The 19,946-nt window shown below is 50.1% G+C and overlaps 1 protein-coding gene across 2 annotated transcripts; it reads left to right on the top strand.

The window, feature by feature from the left end:
* The first annotated feature begins 180 nt into the window (after window positions 1–180).
* On the top strand, window positions 181–19,112 carry ATPAF2 (ATP synthase mitochondrial F1 complex assembly factor 2). 2 transcript variants are annotated; one of them, XM_044249312.1, is made up of 8 exons: window positions 181–478; window positions 9,783–9,827; window positions 10,090–10,235; window positions 11,566–11,663; window positions 12,991–13,071; window positions 16,246–16,358; window positions 16,862–16,977; window positions 18,747–19,112. In XM_044249312.1, exons 1-8 carry the CDS (start codon window positions 346–348, stop codon window positions 18,882–18,884), a joined length of 870 nt encoding a protein of 289 aa, XP_044105247.1. In that variant the 5' UTR covers window positions 181–345; the 3' UTR covers window positions 18,885–19,112. The 2 variants fall into 2 exon arrangements, with proteins under 2 accessions (XP_044105247.1, XP_044105248.1); XM_044249313.1 differs by lacking the exon at window positions 181–478 and adding an exon at window positions 8,381–8,416.
* The last annotated feature ends 834 nt before the right edge of the window (window positions 19,113–19,946 follow it).

Raw genomic sequence — 19,946 nt, 5'->3', positions numbered from 1 at the left:
AGGCTCACGCGGCGCTTCCACCCATTGGCGGGCGGAGAAAACACGTGGCGGGGTGCGCGAGGGGTCCTCTGGGACTTGTAGTCTTCTTCCCGAGGCGCGGCGTGGAGGGGGCGGGGCGAGGTGCGTTTGTGATGCTGATTGACTGGGGGTGTGCCAGGAGGCGCGCAGGAGCGACGGCGCGCCGCTGGTGTCAAGCGGAAGATGGCGGCGTCCAGGGGAGGCTGAGGGCTCTGGGGAGGTTGTGAGAGGTTTCCGTACAATCGGAGCGTGCGGCTTTGGGAATCCCTTCGCTCAGTTTCCTGCTCTCAGGTTTCCCGCCGGTTGACCCCCAGGCTCTCGGGCGCGATGTGGAGGAGCTGCCTCCGGCTGCGGCACGCCGGGCGCCGCCTCCTGAACCGGCCCCGGGCTGCCCTCACCGCGTCCGCGGGGCGGGAGCCAAACCCACTGACCCCTGCTCGGGCCTACGCGCCCCCAACAGGTGAGGGAGGCCAGGGCACATTCTCTTTGGGCCTGGGCCTGAGACTGACTAAGGTGGGCTGAGGGATTCGGCTGTGTAGGGCGGGGTCATCGAGGCAGGGCTCAGGCTCCTGAGGTTACTCAGTTCAATGGGGTCCTGCTATGGATCGGGGAAAATAGGCGGCCGGGCGAGGGCACACATCGCGTCGCTGCGTGAGACAGTAGTTGCCATTAGGGACGTGCAGTTTTTCTCAAAGCTTATGGGGTTTTTTCCAATAAGGAAAGCAAATAGCATTCTTGTTCTCAGACAGAGAAGTTCAGGTTCTTAGATCAGGACCACACCAAGGTCACAGAACAGACTCAGAAGTTTTTGGAGGGCGACGGTCAGTCTGATCTTTTTCTGTGTACCCATGGCTGGGCATCCTGGAACCGGGGCATTCAGTGGGTATTCAGTCTTCCATCCTGGACAATTTCTCTGCAGGTTCCGTGGCCCTGGGTCCCACTGCCCTACCACAGTCCCTGCCATTTCTTCTAAGGAGTTGACCCTGCTGCCTCCTTTCACTCCTGACTGATAAGGCCTAGAAGAAGGTAGTAACACTCACTGATTCTGGGAAGAGGTTTTAGTGTAAGAGTGGTAATGGTTCCCTTAAATGAGTGCAGATAGTAACACTCTTTAGTTAGTTTTTCTGTGCTGACAGCTGGAGGCATGGTGGTCTTCAAGGTAGGTGAGGTCCTACCTAAAGATCACTGTCATTATCGTTCACTGCCGGTTATAATAGTCTGATTAAACAACAGTGTATGATACTCTGTGATAAGGGAAATACAAAGAAACTGTGACAACATAAAGAAGCACCTACTCTCATCTTGGGGATTTTGAGGGTCTGGAAAGGATATTGGATGAAAGGATGTTTCAGCTGAGTCTTTTTAAAAATACATTTTATTTATTTATTTATTTATTTATTTTTTAAAAGATTTTATTTATTTACTTGGCAGAGAGAGATCACAAGCAGGCAGAGAGGCAGGCAAAGAGAGAGAGAGGAGGAAGCAGGCTCCCTACTGAGCAGAGAGCCCGACGCGGGGCTCGATCCCAGGACCCTGGGACCACGACCCAAGCTGAAGGCAGCGGCTCAACCCACTGAGCCACCCAGGCGCCCCTTATTTATTTATTTGACAGAGACATAGCAAGAGAGGGAATACAAGCAGGGCGTGTGCAAGAGGGAGAAGCAGGCTCCCCACTGAGCAGGGAGCCCGATGTAGGACCTGATCTCAGGACTCTGGGATCGTGACCTGAGCCGAAGGCAGACGCTCAGTGACTGAGCCACCCAGCCTGCCCTCAGCTGAGTCTTGATAGATAAGTTAGAGTTCAGTGGAGAAGAGGAGGAAGAGTGTGAGGTGGACAGAACAAGTTCAGAGGTGACAGCAGGGTGTGAGAGACCTTGCTGTGACATTATTTACTTCAGGAAATCTAGAACTCTACAGACAGTTTGACATTGTGACAGAAGTACAGACCTGGGGTCTAATGCTGCCTGGAGGTACAGCGTGATCTTGGGCACTGGACTGCTTCCTTTGAGCCTCATTTTCCTCTGTGGGTTGAAGGACCAGGTTGCCTATGAGGGTCCTGTTAAGTTTCATAATCTTATATACATGGGGGAGAGAGCTGGATGCAGCAAGGAGCTGACATTTTCCCTGTGGCGATCCAAGTCGAAGGGCATGAAAGTGGGCCATGAAGAGCCAGTAAAGAGGGAGAAGGAAGGGCACTTGTGACACTGTGAGTTATAAGAAGAAATATACAGCGCCTGAGTGGCTCAGTGGGTTAAAGCCTCTGCCTTCAGCTCAGGTCATGATCTCAGGGTCCTGGGATCGAGCCCCGCATCAGGCTCTCTGCTTAGCTGGGAGCCTGCTTCCTCCTCTCTCTCTCTCTGCCTGCCTCTCTGCTGACTTGTGATCTCTGTCTGTCAAATAAACAAATAAAATCTTAAAAAAAAAAAAAGAAGAAGAAATATACAGTTGACTCTTCAAACAACATAAGGGTTAGGAATACCTCTACAACCCCCCCCATTGAAAAATCACATACAACTTTTGACTCCCCCAGAACTTAATTACTAATAACCTGCTGTTGACCAGAAGCATTACGGATAGCATTCGAGTAACACACATTTTGTATGTTAGATGTTTTATTATTTATAATAATATATGTATTATTATATAATATATTATTATATGCATTATACGTATAATATATATAATTACTATTTATTTATATTCTTAAAGTAAGCTAGATACAAGAAGATCTTATTTAGAAAATTAGAATAAATCATAAGGAAGAGATCAGGAGGAAGAGAAAATAACATTTACTGTACTGTAAAAAATCCAGGTTTAAGTGGACATGTCCAGTTCCAACCAACATTGTTCAAGGGTCAACTGTCTCTTTTGGTCTCCCTTCAGCTCCTGGCACACATCTCTCTCTCTTTTTTTTTTTTTTTAAAGATTTTATTTATTTATTTGACAGAGACAAATATCACAAGTAGCAGAGAGGCAGAGTGAGGGAGGGGGAAGCAGGCTCCCCACCGAGCAGAGAGCCTAATGCGGGGCTCGATCCCAGGACCCCGGGATCATGACGGAGCAGGAAGGCAGCCGTTTAACTGACTGAGCCTCCCAGGCGCCCCTTTTTAAAGATTTTATTTATTTATTTATTTGTCAGAGAGAGCGCGCGCACAAGCAGGCAGACTGGCAGGCCGAGGCTGAGAGAAGCAGGCACCCTGCTGAGCAAGGAGCCAGATGTGGGACTTGATCACAGGACCCTGGGATCGTGACCTGAGTCAAAGGCAGCAGCTTAACTGACTGAGCCACCCAGGCGTCTCCTGGCACACATCTCTTAAAACCCTTGTAATTTACTAAGCAATAAGAGCGATGGAAGAGGTTTTTATTATAATATTTGGTCTTTTGTCCTAAAATTGCTCCAGAGATATAAAGTTGAAAGCAGTATCTTATTCATAAGCCTCTTTTAACCACACCTGAGGTTATGTAAATGAGGTGGCTTTTGGAAAGCACCTAAGGATTGGGCCTGGTTGCCAGGGGAACCAACCACAAGATGAGAGGTTTGGTACTTTTAGGCCTACCCCCTGACCTCTGAGGAGGGGAGAAGGGCTGGAGAGATTGACTTGATTGCTAGTGGCCTGTGATTTAATCAATCATGCCTATATAATAAAACCTCCATAAAAATCCCTGAACTTCGGGGTTCAGAGAGCTTCAGGGGTGGCGGACAGTTGGAGATGCTGGAAGAGTAGCATCCTTTTCTCAAAGCTTGCTACTTCTCTCAGAGAAAGGCACGGAAGCTCCACACCCTTTCCCCTATATCTTGCCCTGCACATCTCTTCATGCAGTTGATCCTGAGTTATATCCTTTTATAATGAGCTGGTAATCTAGTAAGTTAAATATTTATCTGAGTTCTCTGAGCTGTTCTGGCAAATTCATCAAACCTGAGGAGGGGTCCTGGGAGCTTCTGATTTATAGCCAGCAGTCGGAAGCATAGGAGACCACCTGGGCTTGTGGTTGGCATCTGAAGGGAGCAGGAAATGCAGTTTTGTGGGACTGAGCCCTTAACTTGTGGCATCTGATGCTATCTCCAGGCAGATAGTGTCAGAACTTCACTGAATTGTAGGACACCAGCTGTTGGGTGGCAAATCCCCCAGATGTTTGGATCAGAGAGTATCTGTGTGAATGCATAAAGGAAAATGAGTTTCCTTTACAACATCCTGAGAAGGTACAACACGGCCAAAGGGGACATGTGCAAAGTTCACTGAAATTGGCATAGGCAGAACATTCATTTGGATCAGTGGTGCCATTTCCTGTTACTATGGCATGTGATCTACCATCTCTGTTTCCTTTCTACTGCAGACTTTACTACTTTAGGCTCTTGGAAGTAGCTGGCACGTGGAAGGTAGTTAAACATGAAAGAGAAGAGGAAATAAGAATGAAGCCCAGTGGGAGAGAGGTACATGAAACCAGGCCTGTGAATGCACTGCAAAGACACTACCACTGAGATTCTGTGAGTCTTGGGAATGGTGGAATATTAAACCCAAGTGGGGGCCTTCTCCATGAAGACTCTGGCAGGCAGCTTGAACTTGGCTTCTTAGAAATGGCCATGCCAGTGAAAGTTGTCAGAAGAGGAGGGGTTTGGGAAAGGGTTGCTGGGGTGTTAGAGGAGATTTTGCAGCAAGGAGGCCTGTTGGAGGGTATGTGGTGGTCCAGCTCTGTACCAGTTGTCAGAGATCCATCAGCTGGTTTAGAGGAGAAGGTGTTTGGAGAGGCTGTATGTCTGGCTGAGTGTAACATCCAGTGAAGCCAAGGCTGGAAGTCTTGTCTCTGTTTTCACATTGTCACCTGGACAAGTCATTTGGCTTCTTAGAGTCTCTACTGCCTCAGAGGCATTACTTGGCCTGTCTTCATAGAGTGATTGTGTTGGGTTGAGGGGGATTCTGTAGGGTGGCAAACCCCCCAGATGTTTGGAGGGGTTTTTCAAATAAAGTTTTATTGGAACACAGCCATGCCCATTCATTTTCATGTCATCTCAGGCTACTTTAACTACTAAGTATAGTAGTTGCCCAGTAATGTTATGTTATGTTATGTTATGGCCTGCCAAGCCTAAAATATTTACTCTGGCTCTTCATGGAAAAAGTTGGCCAATCCCTCCTCAGGATGGGTAGAGCAACTTGGGAAAAAAACCGTGTTTAGCCATTTAGCTCATTTATATTAATTGCTGTGGCAGATGCATTTGCCCCAAATAGTTTTTTAACAGCTTCATTGAGATTCAGTTCACTTATAGCTTACTCATTTAAAACATATAATTCAGTGGTTTTTAGTATATTCACAGAGTTGTACAACTGTCACCACAATTCTAGAACACTTTTATCACCCCAAAAGCACCCCTGTACCCTTTAGCTATCATCGTTCCTCCCTGCAGGCCCTGGACAACCACTATTTTACATTCTTTCTCTATAGATTTCCCTAGTTTGGACGTTTCATAAATGGAATTGGTCCTTTCTGGCTGGCTTTCTTACAATGATTTTGATGAGGTTTATCCAATCGTAGTGTGTATCAGTACTCCATTGTTTTTCATAGCTGAGTGATATGCCATCGTATCGCCATATGACATCTTATTTATCCATTCATCCACTGATGAACATTTGGATTGATTCCCTTTTTTGGCTATTCTTTTTTTTTTTTTAAGATTTTGTTTGTTTATTTGACAGACAGAGATCACAAGTAGGCAGAGAGGCAGGCGGGGGCACGGGGAACCAGGCTCCCTGCTGAGCAGAGGGCCTGATGCGGGGCTTGATTCCAGGACCCTGGGATCATGGCCCAAGCCGAAGGCAGAGGCTTTAACCCACTGAGCACCCAGGCGCCCCTCTTTTGGCTATTCTGAATGCTGCCATAAACATTTGTGTACAAGTTTTTATGTGGGCATATGGTTTTTTTTTTTTTTTGTGGTGTTTTGGGTTGCATATGTTTTCATTTCTCATAGATCCATAATTGCTGGTCACTTGGTAACTGACTTTCTGAGGAACTGCCACACTTTCCCAGGGTTTAGCTGGCATGCTCTTCCAGTTTGCATTTCTACCAGCAGTGTATGAAGGTCCCAATTTGTCCACATCCTTGCCAGCACTAGTTATCTGGGTTTTTTCATATTATTTTATTACAGCCATCACAGTGGGTGTGAAGTTTCTTCTGGTTTTGTTTTGGTTTCCCTGATGATTATGACGTCCAGCGCATCTTTTCATGTGCTTATTTTATATATTTTCTTTGAAAAAATCTCTGTTCAGATTCCTTAAACAGTTTTTAATTGGGTGTCTTCTTACCGTTGGATTGTGAGAGTTCTTAAATAGTTGTTCTGAAGAATTTTGATCCTTGAAAACAGTTGGAGCCGCCCTAGGATTATGGATGGGAGGGATGCCCTAAGTCAAATGTAGCTTTAAGACTTAAGGCCCACCAGATGGCACTGTTTAAAAAGATAAAGGTGTTGAGACTGTTTGGAGAGGGCACTTCCTCTGTTCTTGGTGCACTGTGGGAGTCGTAGTTCTAAGGCTTTCAGTCTTTCCAAAGCAAAGGCCAGGCAAAAATTGAGGCTGGCACAAAGATCACTTGCTGGTCTGTGAAGCCTGGGACAAGAGGAGGACCAGGTTTTTTGAGTTGTTTTCTGCTTCTCTGCTTAAATAGCCTGTTTTCTTGGGGCCAGCTTTTAACATTCAGCACTTTTTCATGTACGTGTTTCTTCGTATCTTCGTAGTCCACACCTAAAAGGCACCGAGTGTGTTTTTGCCACTGAAACAGATGTTCTATAAATGGACTGATTCATACTGAGAATAGACCTGAGTTCTGTGTGAGCCCACAAGGCTAGTCTGTTGATTTCATCTTTTAAAAGATGAGGTTCCTGTTGCTGTCAGCTCATCCCGTGTTCACTGAGAACATGGGTGTTTCAAGGTTCCTGGTCTCATGATTTATCTTACATGACCCAAGGCCTTTGAGGGCCCAGGTGAAGAACGTTGTTGGGAGCCATGGATTCCACCAAATGAATTTTCCAGATCCTGGCCTTGTTTGCCTCTGTGAGTCCCTAATTTGACTGCGAGTCCCTTACTTGACTGCTTCCAGATCCTGGCCTTGTTTGCCTCTCTGCGTCCCTAACGTGAGTCCCATACTGTGACCTACCCAGCCCCTCCCCCAGATTTGGCCCCCACCCCCCTCCCTGGGCATCTCTACCCATCTTCTGCCAGGTAACTACAGTCTTGTCCTCCCGACGGTGCTTTTAGTTCTCCAAACTCTCGTGCTCTCGTGAGGCTAAGGACCTTTGTGAAAGCTGTTTCTTCTGCTAGAAATGCCTTCCACACACGCATCCCTCCCAAGAAACAAATCCATCCAGGCAGACTGGCTAACTCCTGCCTCTCCATCTGGTCTCAGATGAAATCTGAGCGCTTGGAGGTCTTCCTTTAGCCCATGGTGAGATCAGGCTTTCCTGCCTGCTGTGTGTTTGCAGTGATCCTCAGGACTTTGGCCGTCAGTGACTTTATTGTTTGCCTGGTTTAGCGTTTGCTTCCCAGTAGACCGGAAGTGCCTTGAGGGCAGGGACGAGCTTTGGTTCCAATCCCCAGGACTTACCCCACTTCTGGAACAGGATCAGTACTCACTGAAGTTTGTTCCAAGGCCAGAGTTTGCACCTCCACGTATCCACTGCATTCAGCAGAGCACCTGTCTGAAACAGGCCCCATGGGGTGCCTGCCCTCTTCAGAGGCCCTACAGCCTTTGTGGCCCTTTTGCCTGGGGCTATCCTCTCTTTTCACAGGGTATACTCCTGTTTGGAGCAATTTTGATTGACCCATCCTGGCCCTTCTTTCCTTCGCACTCCCTTCTGTTTTTTCCCTCTTAATCAGGCATATAGGGGGACCTGGCCAGGACAGAGGAACCAAGGGCTGACATGCAAAGCAGAGGGAAAAAAAAGACTTCCCTCGTGGGACACCTCAGTATCCCAGCTGTTTTAGGTTCTGCCCGTGCTATTAGTTTCTGCCCGGAATCCGAGTCTCTTGGGCCCATCTCCCAGGGCTGTGTCCAGCCATATGTTAGAATGCTCTCCACTGGCACTTCCTGCCAATGGGGCCAGATCCTTCCCCCAGCGGTGATGAGTCAGCTTCCACAGCTCTTCCGGCTTCCTGCCTGGTCTGGCTCTGGACACATTGCCTAGCTAGGGCACTGGAGAACATACTGGATGTGGTCTGGGTGCCTCAGTCCAGGCTTCCAAGCCTACGCAAAGAGGCCTCCAGATTTGTGTCTCATCCACTATCTGAATGTGACCCGGTGGCACGTGAGCTTGGGGCATGAACTTGGTGCATTCGGAAACACCATGATGTTGTGAACTTTCCGTTTCGGTGTCAAACTCGGGAGAGAATCACTATGACGATTTCATATAAAGGTGGCAAGTCATGTTATAATAATACAGTATCATCTTGGGGGCCAGATCCTATCACTTTTTTTTTTCCTTCTGAGCATTTACATAAAGATAGTGATTTTTAACGTTTTTATTGACAGATTCCATATACTTAGAATAATACCTGGCATGTGGTAGACATGCAATTTTTTTTGCTGGAAAACAGTCGGGGCCTTTGTTGAGTAAAGCACAGCTGTGGAAATGCAATATGGGGCCCTCTTTGGGGGAAGTATCAATGATCAAGCACGAGACTGATGAAAAAACTGATGTGCTGGGGAAAACGGAAAAAACACCATGTTTTCACTTCAGCATGGTTTTTGTTCTTTGGGTTTTTGGGTTTGTTTTTTTCCCCCAAAGCATTAAAAACGAGTGAATCTCCTCCCCCTCCCCATGCTACATCAGTATTTCCAGCAAGTGACTTTAATCAAGGACCCAATGGCTCTTGGTACCCAGTGATTTTGTGACAGAACGAACAAGTGAGTGAGGCAAGGTTTTGTGTTGACTGCAAATGTCACAGCCAGGTTATAGTTTTTAGCTTCCAAAATGTGACCTAGTTGTTCTTTATTAGTAAGAGGAGTCTGCGTAATTTCCTTAGGAGGCACGCTTAGTTTTAAGCCCTCCAAGTAGAAGAGGAGAGATTTGTTTACATTTTCGTAGAAGGTTATATTCAAGGTATTTTCAGATCTCACAGGCTGTGTATTTCCCCCTTTCTTAAAGGAAATGTTTGGAGCTTCTATTGAATACACAGGCATGCTGGTTAATTAGGTTAATTAATTGGGTAGAGAGGATGAGAGATGCTCCTGGGATCTCTCCCCACTTCCTGTGTGCCACCCACGTGCACACACATGTCCACACTGGCTTTCCTCTCGTGCCTGTCTCAGAGGCATCATACTCTTCCTCAGAATAGGTCTCTGGCTTTATCGGACTCAGACACCATCTTTGGACTGGGGCACATTGTTCTGGCATGGGGGCTGTGCTGGTGGGGGTAGTGTGTGGCGGGGAGAGCCTGCCTAGAAATTAAAGCGGAAGGTGCTAGAAAAATCTGTCATGTCAGATAGTCTGCGGCTTCGAGATGCTTTGCGATCAGACTGTCCCTGGGCTCAGGGGCCAGGAGGGACCCGACTAGTGCGTCCTGTCCCTCCCTCATCCCTGGAGAGTAAATGCCCTCCTCCCCCCAGCTTTAATCAGGAGCCGTTGATTATGCTGTGTAGAGTAGGGCAGACCTTGAATAGTGATATGAAAATCAAGCCAATCAATCAGCATTAGCAGTAATGACACAAGCTGGTCTTGTCACTTCCTGAGCTGTCTCGATGTTATTTTAAATTGCCTTTTTGGAAAATCTCTTTTACAGAAAGGAAGAGGTTTTATCAGAATGTCAGCATCACACAGGGTGAAGGTGAGTGAAATTTTGACTGCCTCTTTTTCTTTTTTCTTTGTGTGTGTGTGTGTGTGTGTGTGTGAATGGGTAGCGACATTTTTCATCTAGCTGGTTTCAGCAGTGAGATTACCCTGCGTGCTTTTGTTGGGTAGGTTTCTGTAAGCCCTCCGTGAAGGGACTCACGGTATCTTTGTCCGCACCGATTCAAGTAGCTAAATATAGCAGTGGTCACTCGATTCCACTTAACAATCCCTGAGAGGTTTTCATTTGATCTTTCAAGGTGGCTTTGAGATAAACCTGGACCACAGGAAGCTGAAAACTCCCCAAGCCAAGCTCTTTACTGTCCCCAGCGAGGCCCTGGCCATCGCGGTGGCCACTGAATGGGACTCCCAGCAGGACACCATCAAGTTCTACACCATGCACCTGGTAACAAGTTCCTGAACCTCTACTCCGATGCCCACGGCTGGCTTCCTAGGGTACCTGGCAAAAATCAAGACTCCTTTCCAAATTTGGATAAGGGCCTCAGGGATGAACCCCTGTCATACTCCCCTCCTTGGACATGCTGACCGTTCCCTGCCCGACCCCCTGAGGTTCCCCTGCTCAGAACACTGTCCTGGGTGGCTGGTTCCTCCTCTGGTCTCAGGACAGGTGTCACCTTCCCTGGCTGCCCAGCTCTCTTATTTGCTGTCACGCCACCTGTTCATTTCTTTTGTCAGCACATACGCAGTTGATAATTGTCCATTTGACGTTTGCACACTCAGCCTGTCTCTTCTGCTGCCTTGTGAGCCCAGAAGGGCAGGGCCACGTCTGTCTCACTAGCATATAGCCAGCCCCTCGCTTGAGGCTCAGTGGCACTCAGTATCGGTTGAGCACAGGAACGCCTAGGGCCAGGGGCTGAGATGAGACAGCTCCTCTTGGAGCGAGCCGTCCATACACACATGGGTGGGTGTGGGCAGGCTGGAGCAGGAGCTGGCTAAACTCTTCGGGTTGGGGCTCTGCGGCTTCTAGACCGCCACCTTGGGTGAGCTACTGCGCCTTCTCAGCCCCGCGATCCCCATCTGTGAAAAGTGAGCACATTGGTCAGGACGGATGGTGTGACACTGGGAAGCCTTTGGCTTGGTTCCTGGCATAGAGTGAGCACTCAGTCAACCCTGGGAGCAGTGCTGTCGTCCTGGTCATTCCCATGCTCAGCCTTGACATTCAGACCCAGGCAGGCGTCCTCGGCATCTTCAGAGCCAGCCGTGGGGCTGGCCTGCTCTGTCAGGTGTCTGAGGAAATGCGGATGACATGGCCATAAACTAATTGTCTTAGTACCGAAGCGCCTTGCTGGGAAAGTCACCCTGCTTCTGGTTTAGCTCATTTGTTCCGCTGACTTCCTTCGACTTCAGTACAACAACAGTACCTCCTCCAAAGGGTGTCTCAAGGGTTCAGTGAAATACAGCAGAGCCTGGGAGTGGAGAGCACGAGACCTGGGGGAGGCTCGTTACTCCTGGGTGACTGTGAGACTCCCCTGGGTCCACGGGCTGTCATCGTGTTTGGAAGGGAGCCGAGCTGTCACAGGCGCTCCGTAGATGGGCTACAGCTCAGGTTGTGGAGATACTGGGGGTCGAGGGCTTCCGTTGGGCTCCGTCACTCCCGTTGTGGCGCTGTCTGGGTTCTCCGTGTTGCCGTGGGTCGGAGGCAGTATCCATCTGGAGCGCGGTGCCTTTGCCTGGGCCTCAGTGGTGGTGACAGGGCTTCTGGCCTCTTGCTTCAGACCACACTGTGCAACACATCTTTAGACAACCCTACCCAGCGGAACAAGGACCAGCTGATCCGTGCAGCTGTGAAGTTTCTGGACACCGACACTCTCTGGTAATTGACATTTAGACGGGCATTCCCCTGGGATTGAGCTGGTCCCCTGCGCCACTTGCCTCATTTGCCCAGACGGTTATCAGAAGAAGGAGAGGCAGACCCTTTTCCTTTATCTCCCAGGGTAGGGAGGCGGTCTGCCTGACATCACCACTTAGCTGCCCCGCGGCTCCTCCTCAGGCTGTCACCTGGTCAGAGCACCAGGCGCTCCTCTCCTGCACCCTGGCAGCTGTCCCTGGGTCTGGGCCAGGGTTCGCTGGTAGCATATGCAGCTCTTGCAGATTCCAGGACCAAGGGGATCATTTGCCAGCCCCCAGCAGGGACCTCCAGTCCTGGACTTCCGCCCATCCTCACGGAGGCATCCTTGTCCTCACTTGTCCGCTTGGACACGGGGATGGTCAGTGGGTGATCAGGAGCTGGCTTCTTCCACTTCTGAATTCTCCCCTCGTGTCTAGGTTCTTTAGCTAACTGGTCAGTGGTGGTGAGGGGAAGTTCAAGAAGTGGTCGAGCAGCCTGAGTTTGTGGCCCAGATGTTCTAGAATCCTGAGCTGCCTCACGCCCCCCTCCTCCAGCTGCCCATTTTCCTGCATACTCATGATCTCTCTCCTTCCTGTTGCACCACCACACTGCGGCTTTCCACAATGCCTACTTGTCTTGCCATCCCCTGAGGCCTTACATGCAGCTCCCCGCAGCTGACTCCCACTTCTGAGTCTCTTGGTCAAAACAAGTGGCATAGCCTGGCACGAGGTGGTGTGAGGCTCCGCTCCGGCAGCTTCATCGGGAGCCGCATGGGCTCACACGGTGCGCACAGGCAGTTTGTGGCCAAGGCACACAGTCCCTCGGAAGGGTTAGGGGAGGTGGGGTTCAGTGACTGAGCTGGCACAGCACCCTGGATCAGGTGGGTGTGCATCTGGGGGTGCAGTATTAGTATTTAGAATGGCATTGACCTAGGGCCACAAGCCTTGGCCTGGACATAGCGGGACATTTAGAACAGTGGCTCTCACACTCAGGCCTGCGGTAGAATCCCCTGGACGACGTGGTGAAGCACAGGTGGCTGGTCTCCACCCCCAGAGGTTCCGCTTTCCGTACGGGTGGGGTGCGACCCGGGACCTGGTCTTTCTAGCAAGTTCCCAGGGGATGCTCTGCCGCTGGCTCCGAGGCTACCCTCTGAGAACTGCTGCTTTAGAAAAGGACTTGTAAAGGGCAGGGGGGTTGAGGTAGTTTTTTTTTTTGCTCTTGCCTTTTAGGTTTTTCCATTTTTCCATTTTCTGTCACTGAATGAAGGAATTATACTATTTTATTAATGAAGGTGATTTTTGCAATGAATTAGCTACAGGGTGGAAGAACCAGCGACATTAGTTGAACTACAGAAGAATGAGTGGGACCCAATCATAGAATGGGCCGAGAAAAGGTAAGATGTGCAGCCCCGCGTGGTTGGGCAGGCTGGTGGGGTCGGGGGTCTTGCTGGGCCGCTGAAGCCCTTAGCTAGATGACTTTCTGAGTTCAGAGCACCCATGGGATTCAACAGCTCCCGGATGCTGAGGGATAGGGACGGCCCCCTTGGAAAAAAATGCTCCTCAAATGAGCATCAGTTACCGTGCACCCAGTGCGCACTGTGTAGGGCTGGAGCCCCAGGCCTGCCGCGATTGGCTGTGTGATCTGGGGCTGGTGACTTGAGCTTCCTCATGTGTGAGTGGACCTCCTCATCCCCACCCCTTAGCATGCTGTGAGGAGTAAACTAAGTGATGCCTAGCATCCTGCTAGGTAAAGGCCCAGATCTGGGCAGTGATCATCTCTGTCATTGTCACAATTGCTGCACTATTAAACTGAGTCCCAGAACAGCATGTATGACGTGTACATACATGAGGCCAAGTCTGGTAACACTGATCCTACAGACATCAGTCTCCTAGTAGTTGATGATACCCCATATTTTTCCTTAGCAGAAAGATTCTTCTGTACAAAATTGCACAGACTCTTGATGTGGTGGCGAAATAAATTCAATTTCATTTCATTCCAGGGGACTTTGGGAGGGCTGCTACCTTGGTGCTGCCTTGACCTCAGTATTTTGTAAGCTTACACGGAGTAGTGTTTGGCATAACATTTCTCAAAAAAGTGCTCTCTGCCTGTCTCATTTGTCCACGTTTCCCGGGTGCCCACAATGTGCCAGGTACCCTTGGGTTTTATAGTAAAAGGCACATCTGGTGCACTAAAGGAGCAAATAAAATGTAACGACAACAGTATGTGTAAGAGCTCTGAAGATACCGTGTCATTTCAGAGTCTAATGAAATATAACAATAGTGTAGGTGCCTGGAGATCTCTGCTCTGGGACAAAATTGTCCACTTTCTGTGGCACTCGAGATTCTCATCCTTAAGAGTTTACAGAACAGCTCGGCCATTTGCCGTGTTCCATTTGTACTATTAGAAATTTCAGCAAGAATATTTCTAAACCAACGGGAAAAATGAGTTACACAGGAAAGAAAATTACAGAAATTGCCTTTAGTCTATTGCGTTTTTCCCGTCCTTTATATAGTTATTATTGTCCTTGAAAATGTGTCATTCTTGAAGCCAGCTCATGTCCCAGACCAAAAGCAAAGCCCTGTATGTAGTAGAGGCTTAATAAATAATTGAAAAAAATGATTGGATAGTAGAGGACACACACAAAGATTATTGTAAGGAAAATGCGGGGTGCCTGGCTGGCTCAGTCAGTGGAGTGTGTGACTTTTGATCGTGGGGTTGTGGGTTCGAGCCCCATGTTGGGTGTAGAGATAAAAATAAAATCTTTATGGGGTGCCTGGGTGGCACAGTTGGTTGAGCATCTGCCTTTGGCTCAGGTCATAGTCCTGAGGTCCTGGGATCTAGCCCCCTGTCAGGCTCCCTTCTAGAAGGCCAGGGGGTGTCAGCTTCTCCCTCTCCCTCTGCCTGCTGCTCTCCCTGCTTACCCTCTCTCGCTCTCTCAGTCTCCCTCTCTCTCAAATAAATAAAATCTTAAAAAAAAATAAAATCTTTTAAAAAATACTGTTGTAAGGAAAATAATTTTTTTTAAGATTTTATTTATTTATTTGACAGAGAGAGATCACAGCGAGAGGCAGCGAGGCAGGCAGAAAGAGAGGAGGGAAGCAGGCTCCCTGCTGAGCAGAGAGCCCAATGCGGGACTTGATCCCAGGACCCTGAGATCATGACCTGAGCCGAAGGCAGCGGCTTAACCCACTGAGCCACCCAGGCGCCCAGGAAAATAATTTTTAAGAGGGGGAGGGGCAGAGTATCTTTTTTAAAATTTAAATTTGATTAATTAACATAGAGTGTATTATTAGTTTCAGAGGTAGAGTTCGGTAATTTATCAGTCTTATATAACACCCAGTGCTCATTACATGGCCTCCTTAATGTCCATCACCCAGTTACCACATCTCCTCACCCCTTCCCCTCCAGCAACCCTCAGTTTGTTTCCTATGATTGAGAGTATCTTATGGTTTGTCTCCCTCTCTGATTTGGTCTTATTTTTTCCTCCCTTCGCCTATGATCCTCTGTTTCTTAAATTCCACATATGAGTCAGATCCTATGGTAATTGTCTTTCTCTGATTGACTTATTTCACTTGACATAACCCTCTAGTTCTATCCAGGTCATTGCAAATGGCAATATTTCATTTTTGATGGCTGCATAGTATTCCATTGTGTATATAAATCACATCTTTTTTTTTTTTTAAGATTTTATTTATTTATTTGACAGAGAGAGACCACAAGTAGGCAGAGAGGCAGACAGAGAGAGAGGAGGAAGCAGGCTCCCTGCTGAGCAGAGAGCCCGATGCGGGACTCGATCCCAGGACCCTGAGATCATGACCTCAACCCACTAAGCCACCCAGGCTCCCTATATATCACATCTTCTTTATCCATTCATCTGTCGATGGACATCTGAGCTCTTCCCATAGTTTGGCTATTGTGCTCATTGCTGCTATAAACATTCGGGTGCACATGCCCCCTTGGATCACTACATTTGTATCTTTGGGGTAAATACCGAGTAGTGTGATTGCTGGGTCATAGGGTAGCTCTATTTTCAACTTTTTGAGGAACCTCCATATGGTTTTCCAGAGTGGCTGCACCAGCTTGCATTCCCACCAGCAGTATAGGAGGGTCTCCCTTTCTCTGCATCCTCTCCCAACAGGAGAGAGAAGCTTAAGCAGGGCTTGATCTCACAACCCTGACATCATACTTGGGTCGAAATCAAGTCAGATGCTTAACTGACTGAACCACCCAGGGGCCCCAGAAAAATGATTTTTTAAAGAAATCTTCTATGTTCTCAAATACGAAAAATTTTCTTAAAGGGTTTAAAGAACAGATACTTTGTGGTTTTGATGGAGATTCTAGGCAAATGAGTTAGAATTTCAGGCAGCTGCATGGACTTTGGCTCTGCTCTGGGGCGACGGGAAATTATTAGGTCAGGAGGCCACTGACCTCAGTGGCAGCTGCTCCCAGAACCCCTAAGACTAGCCATCATGGGGCACATGCGTGCTCAGCAGTTGGGTACTTTGCTTCTGGGTCAAAGCTAGGCCACATGGCACCACTGGTACATTCCGAACCCTCTTCCTTTCAGATACGATGTGGAGATCAACTCTTCCACCAACATAATGGGGCCCAGCATCCCGGCCAGGACTCGGGAAGTGCTCATCAGCCACCTGGCATCTTACAACATGTGGGCCCTACAAGGTAGGCATGCTGTTTCCTGTGGGCCTGGGAGGCAGCATGATGGGCACGGGCATCCCAGGAGCACTTGAGGGGCTGGTTCTGATGCTGTCTAACCCGTCTATTCAGTCCCAGGAGGACAGCAGGCTCCCACCCCTCTAGGAGATAGCTGGCTCTCCCTTCTTCTTCAAGTCTTACTGGCCTAGCTCAAGTCACATGCCCATCTCCCCACCAGTCCCTGGACCAGGGGCTGGAGTCCTCCAACAGGCCCAGGTCAGATCAGGTGCCCCCACCCCGGGCAGGAGCAGAAGAGGGATCACACCCCCATTGGAAATCGGAATGCTCTTCGAGAAGAATGGGGAATGGATACAGAGCCGGCCAGAAAGCGCACGTCCCCTGTGACCATCGTCCCCCACTGGCACCTCTGTACCTCTCTAGGGCTGCAGGGGCTCTCGAAGAGTAGGTCTGGCAACTACCCTGGCTTGGGGTGGTGGTGCCCTGGATCCTGATCTGTTGTGTCCCTGCAGGGATTGAATTTGTGGTGACCCAGCTCAAGTCCCTGGTGCTGACCTTGGCCCTGATGGACCTGCGCCTGACCGTGGAGCAGGCCGTGCTGCTGTCCCGCCTGGAGGAGGAGTACCAGGTGAGGAGCCACTGTGGCCTGAATCCCCGCCTCTCCCCAGCGTGGTTCAGACTGAGGGCAGAGGTGGGGGGGTGAGGGGGGTGGGCTAGCTAGCCCGTCTAAAATGTTTTTGTGTAGATTTGGCTTCCCTTGACTTCAACACACTTCAGAAACCAAAACTCAGGGCTCGTTAAAGTATCATCAAGAAGCAGTGATGGAACAGAATGGTAGTAAGCGCCACCGTGTTCTGACGTGCCTCATTGCCTCACTGCTTCTTAACAGCCAGGCCAGGTGGAGGCTGTTGTTATCCCCATTTTACGCAGGGGGAAACTGAGGCATGGGGTCACAGCCCTGGCAAATGCTGGAGCCAGGGTTTAGAGCCAGGTCTAGGTGACTCCAGACCAAGGCAGTCACCGCACTCTGCGGTAGAGGTTCAGGGGTAGCTCCGGATCGTCTGCACACCTGCACGGTGGGCGCCGCCAGCACGACGAGGAGCCGTGTGCACGCTCTCATAGAAGCTACGAGAAGCTTCGGTGCCCTGGCTCACACTGTGGGTCATGTTGCTGGCAGAGCACACGTTGAGGGGCCGCTGTTTCTACACAAGTTTTCATTTAGTGGGTTTGAAATTAATACGGTTTTGGTACACTGTCATTTGCATTTTTTAACTCTGAGAATTATGGCATTCTCTGCAGTCTTTTTACTGTTTTTTTTTCTCCAACCTCAGAAGGTTAATTGCTATTACAAATCGGCTCCTACCATGATGAAAATCCTTTTGTAATGACATTATTTCCCAAGTCTGTCTAGTCATCTGCTCAGAAAAATGCCAGGGGAAAAAACTGTTTCTCTACCGCAAAAGAGGCTAACTCGAAACAATGAAATGGGCAGGAGTGGGTTTGTTGGGGGCGGGTGGTGAGGGCTGTGGGAGCCAGGAAACCCGCTCTCCTGTCGGAGCTCAGTGTTTCTGCCCCGAGCCAGGCCCTCGTTCTCTCACTGAGGTTCGATCCACCACAAAACAGAGAACTTAACTGTTCCTCCAAGTATAAAATGCTCCTTTGATGACACATCAGTCACCCACATGGAGATGGTGGCTTGTGTAGTGTGGCAGATCCCGGGTGCCCGGACGGGCTGGGGCAGCTGGGCCTCTGGCCAGGGAGGGGCCAGCAGGGTCTGGCTGGCGTCCCGCTGACATCTGGACAGCCACATCGTGAGTCTGGGGCTCATCCCTCCCGTCGCTGGAGCCCTGGGGAGAGACCCCGCAAGCCTGCTCCAGCTGCAGAGCCCCGTTTTCTGGAACACCACGGCTTCCCCCGGGGAGTCTGAACTGAAGCTGTCATGTGGTCTTGGTTGATTTATTTATCCCACCCACGTGGGGGGGTGGGCACTGCAGCCCGGCCTGGTGAGGCAGCTTGCAGAAGGTGACATTTTGCAGGCAGCCTCACCCCAGCCTCATGGGAGGAGGACGGCATGCACGTGGCATCCCCTCCAGGAAGATGCACGTGTGGTTTGGGGCCGGGCCCACCAGGTGGTTTGGGTGCTCACAGGCCCTGGGCCTGGACTGTTGCCCCCCACCAAGCTGTCTGCACCCCATCGGCCTGGGTGCCTGCTCTGCTCACCCGAAGGTTCTCCCCTGTTGCCTCCCCTGAGTGGGGCTTGTGTTTTGGCAAGGTCGGGCCCCAGTCCCCCTGCCCCGCCCCGCCCCAAGCCCGGCTCTGGGGATGGGATGCGACTGTGGCCGGGAGGTGCCTGAGCACCTGGCAGCCACCCAGCGGCCCGTCTTGTCCTCCGATCAGATCCAGAAGTGGGGCAACATCGAGTGGGCGCATGACTACGAGCTGCAGGAGCTGCGGGCGCGCACGGCCGCCGGCACCCTCTTCGTCCACCTCTGCTCCGAGAGCACCACGGTGAAGCACAAGCTCTTGCAGCAGTGAGCCCGGGCCCTCGGGGCCTCTGGCGTTGGCGTCGCTCTGCTGTGCCCCCCTGGGACCCAGAGTGGCTGCGGAGGTTGGCTTGAGTCCAGGCCCCACGCGCTTGCCCCTGCCGGCAACAACGAGTGAGCCGGACAAGCGGACAAGCATACAAGCGGCTTTCTCTCCAGCGGGTTTTTGTTTGTTTATTTTTTTAAGCGGGTTTTATTAAATACCTCTCTGTCCCGGAAATACACGGAGGCCCGTTTTCATTTGCGCCTTTCCTCTCCTCCATTCCTCTTGCCCTGTCTGGGCTTTACCAAGGTCAAACGGCTTCCCTCCCACAGCCGGTCCTGCTCTCAGCTACCCTTGGCCGGGAGCCTCACACAGCTCTGTGCGGCCCTCAGCCTGAAGACATTTCCCCCCTGGTTTTTTAATCAAGCAGTCTTTCAAAAGTGAGTCCTTTTTGTCCTACGCTGGTTGTTTCTGTTTGTTTCTACTATTTTAGAAGAAAGCATTGACTCTTGAAAATAGAAAGTACAGGGGAGCACCTGGGTGGCTCCGTTGGTTAAGTGTCTGCCTTCGGCTCAGGTCATGATCCCAGCATCCTGGAATCGAGCTCCTCATCCGGCTCCCTGCTCAGTGAGAAGCCTGCTTCTTCCTCTCCCACTCCCCCTGCCTGTGTTCCTTCTCTTGCTGTGTCTCTGTCAAATAAATAAATAAAATCTCAAAAAAAAAGAAAATAGAAAGTATGCATTGTTTGTAGGTTAAAAGCCTGGGCAGGCAGGGCAAGGCCGCCTGCCTTGTAGGTGTCCTGCTCAGGAAGCCCCGAGTGTCCTCCCAACATGACCACTTGCCCCACCCTGGATGGCTGTTGTGGTCTCCTGGGGCCCATGCCAGGCGTTTGCTTCTCCACACTTGGATGTGCTCTCCCTGAAGCCCTGAATGTTCAGATGGTGTACTGTCACCTTCCACTTCACAGATGGAGCTGAGGCTTCAGAGGTGACATGGGAGGCCCCGCCTGTGCTCTTAACCTCCAGAGGGTTGTCTGTGCCCTGCGGCCAACCTTAGAGACACAGGGAGCCA

Source organism: Neovison vison, chromosome 5, assembly GCF_020171115.1.
Source record: "Neovison vison isolate M4711 chromosome 5, ASM_NN_V1, whole genome shotgun sequence".
NCBI lineage: Eukaryota > Metazoa > Chordata > Mammalia > Carnivora > Mustelidae > Neogale > Neogale vison.
This window is presented reverse-complemented; position numbering and strand designations above follow the sequence as displayed.

Bases quoted from the DNA above. Each gene is read 5' to 3' on its own strand.
- ATPAF2 (XM_044249312.1), top strand. From the start codon at position 346: ATGTGGAGGAGCTGCCTCCGGCTGCGGCACGCCGGGCGCCGCCTCCTG. The intron at 479-9,782 runs GTGAGGGAGGCC...TCTCTTTTACAG, and splicing joins GGCCTACGCGCCCCCAACAG to AAAGGAAGAGGTTTTATCAG. The intron at 10,236-11,565 runs GTAACAAGTTCC...CTCTTGCTTCAG, and splicing joins AGTTCTACACCATGCACCTG to ACCACACTGTGCAACACATC.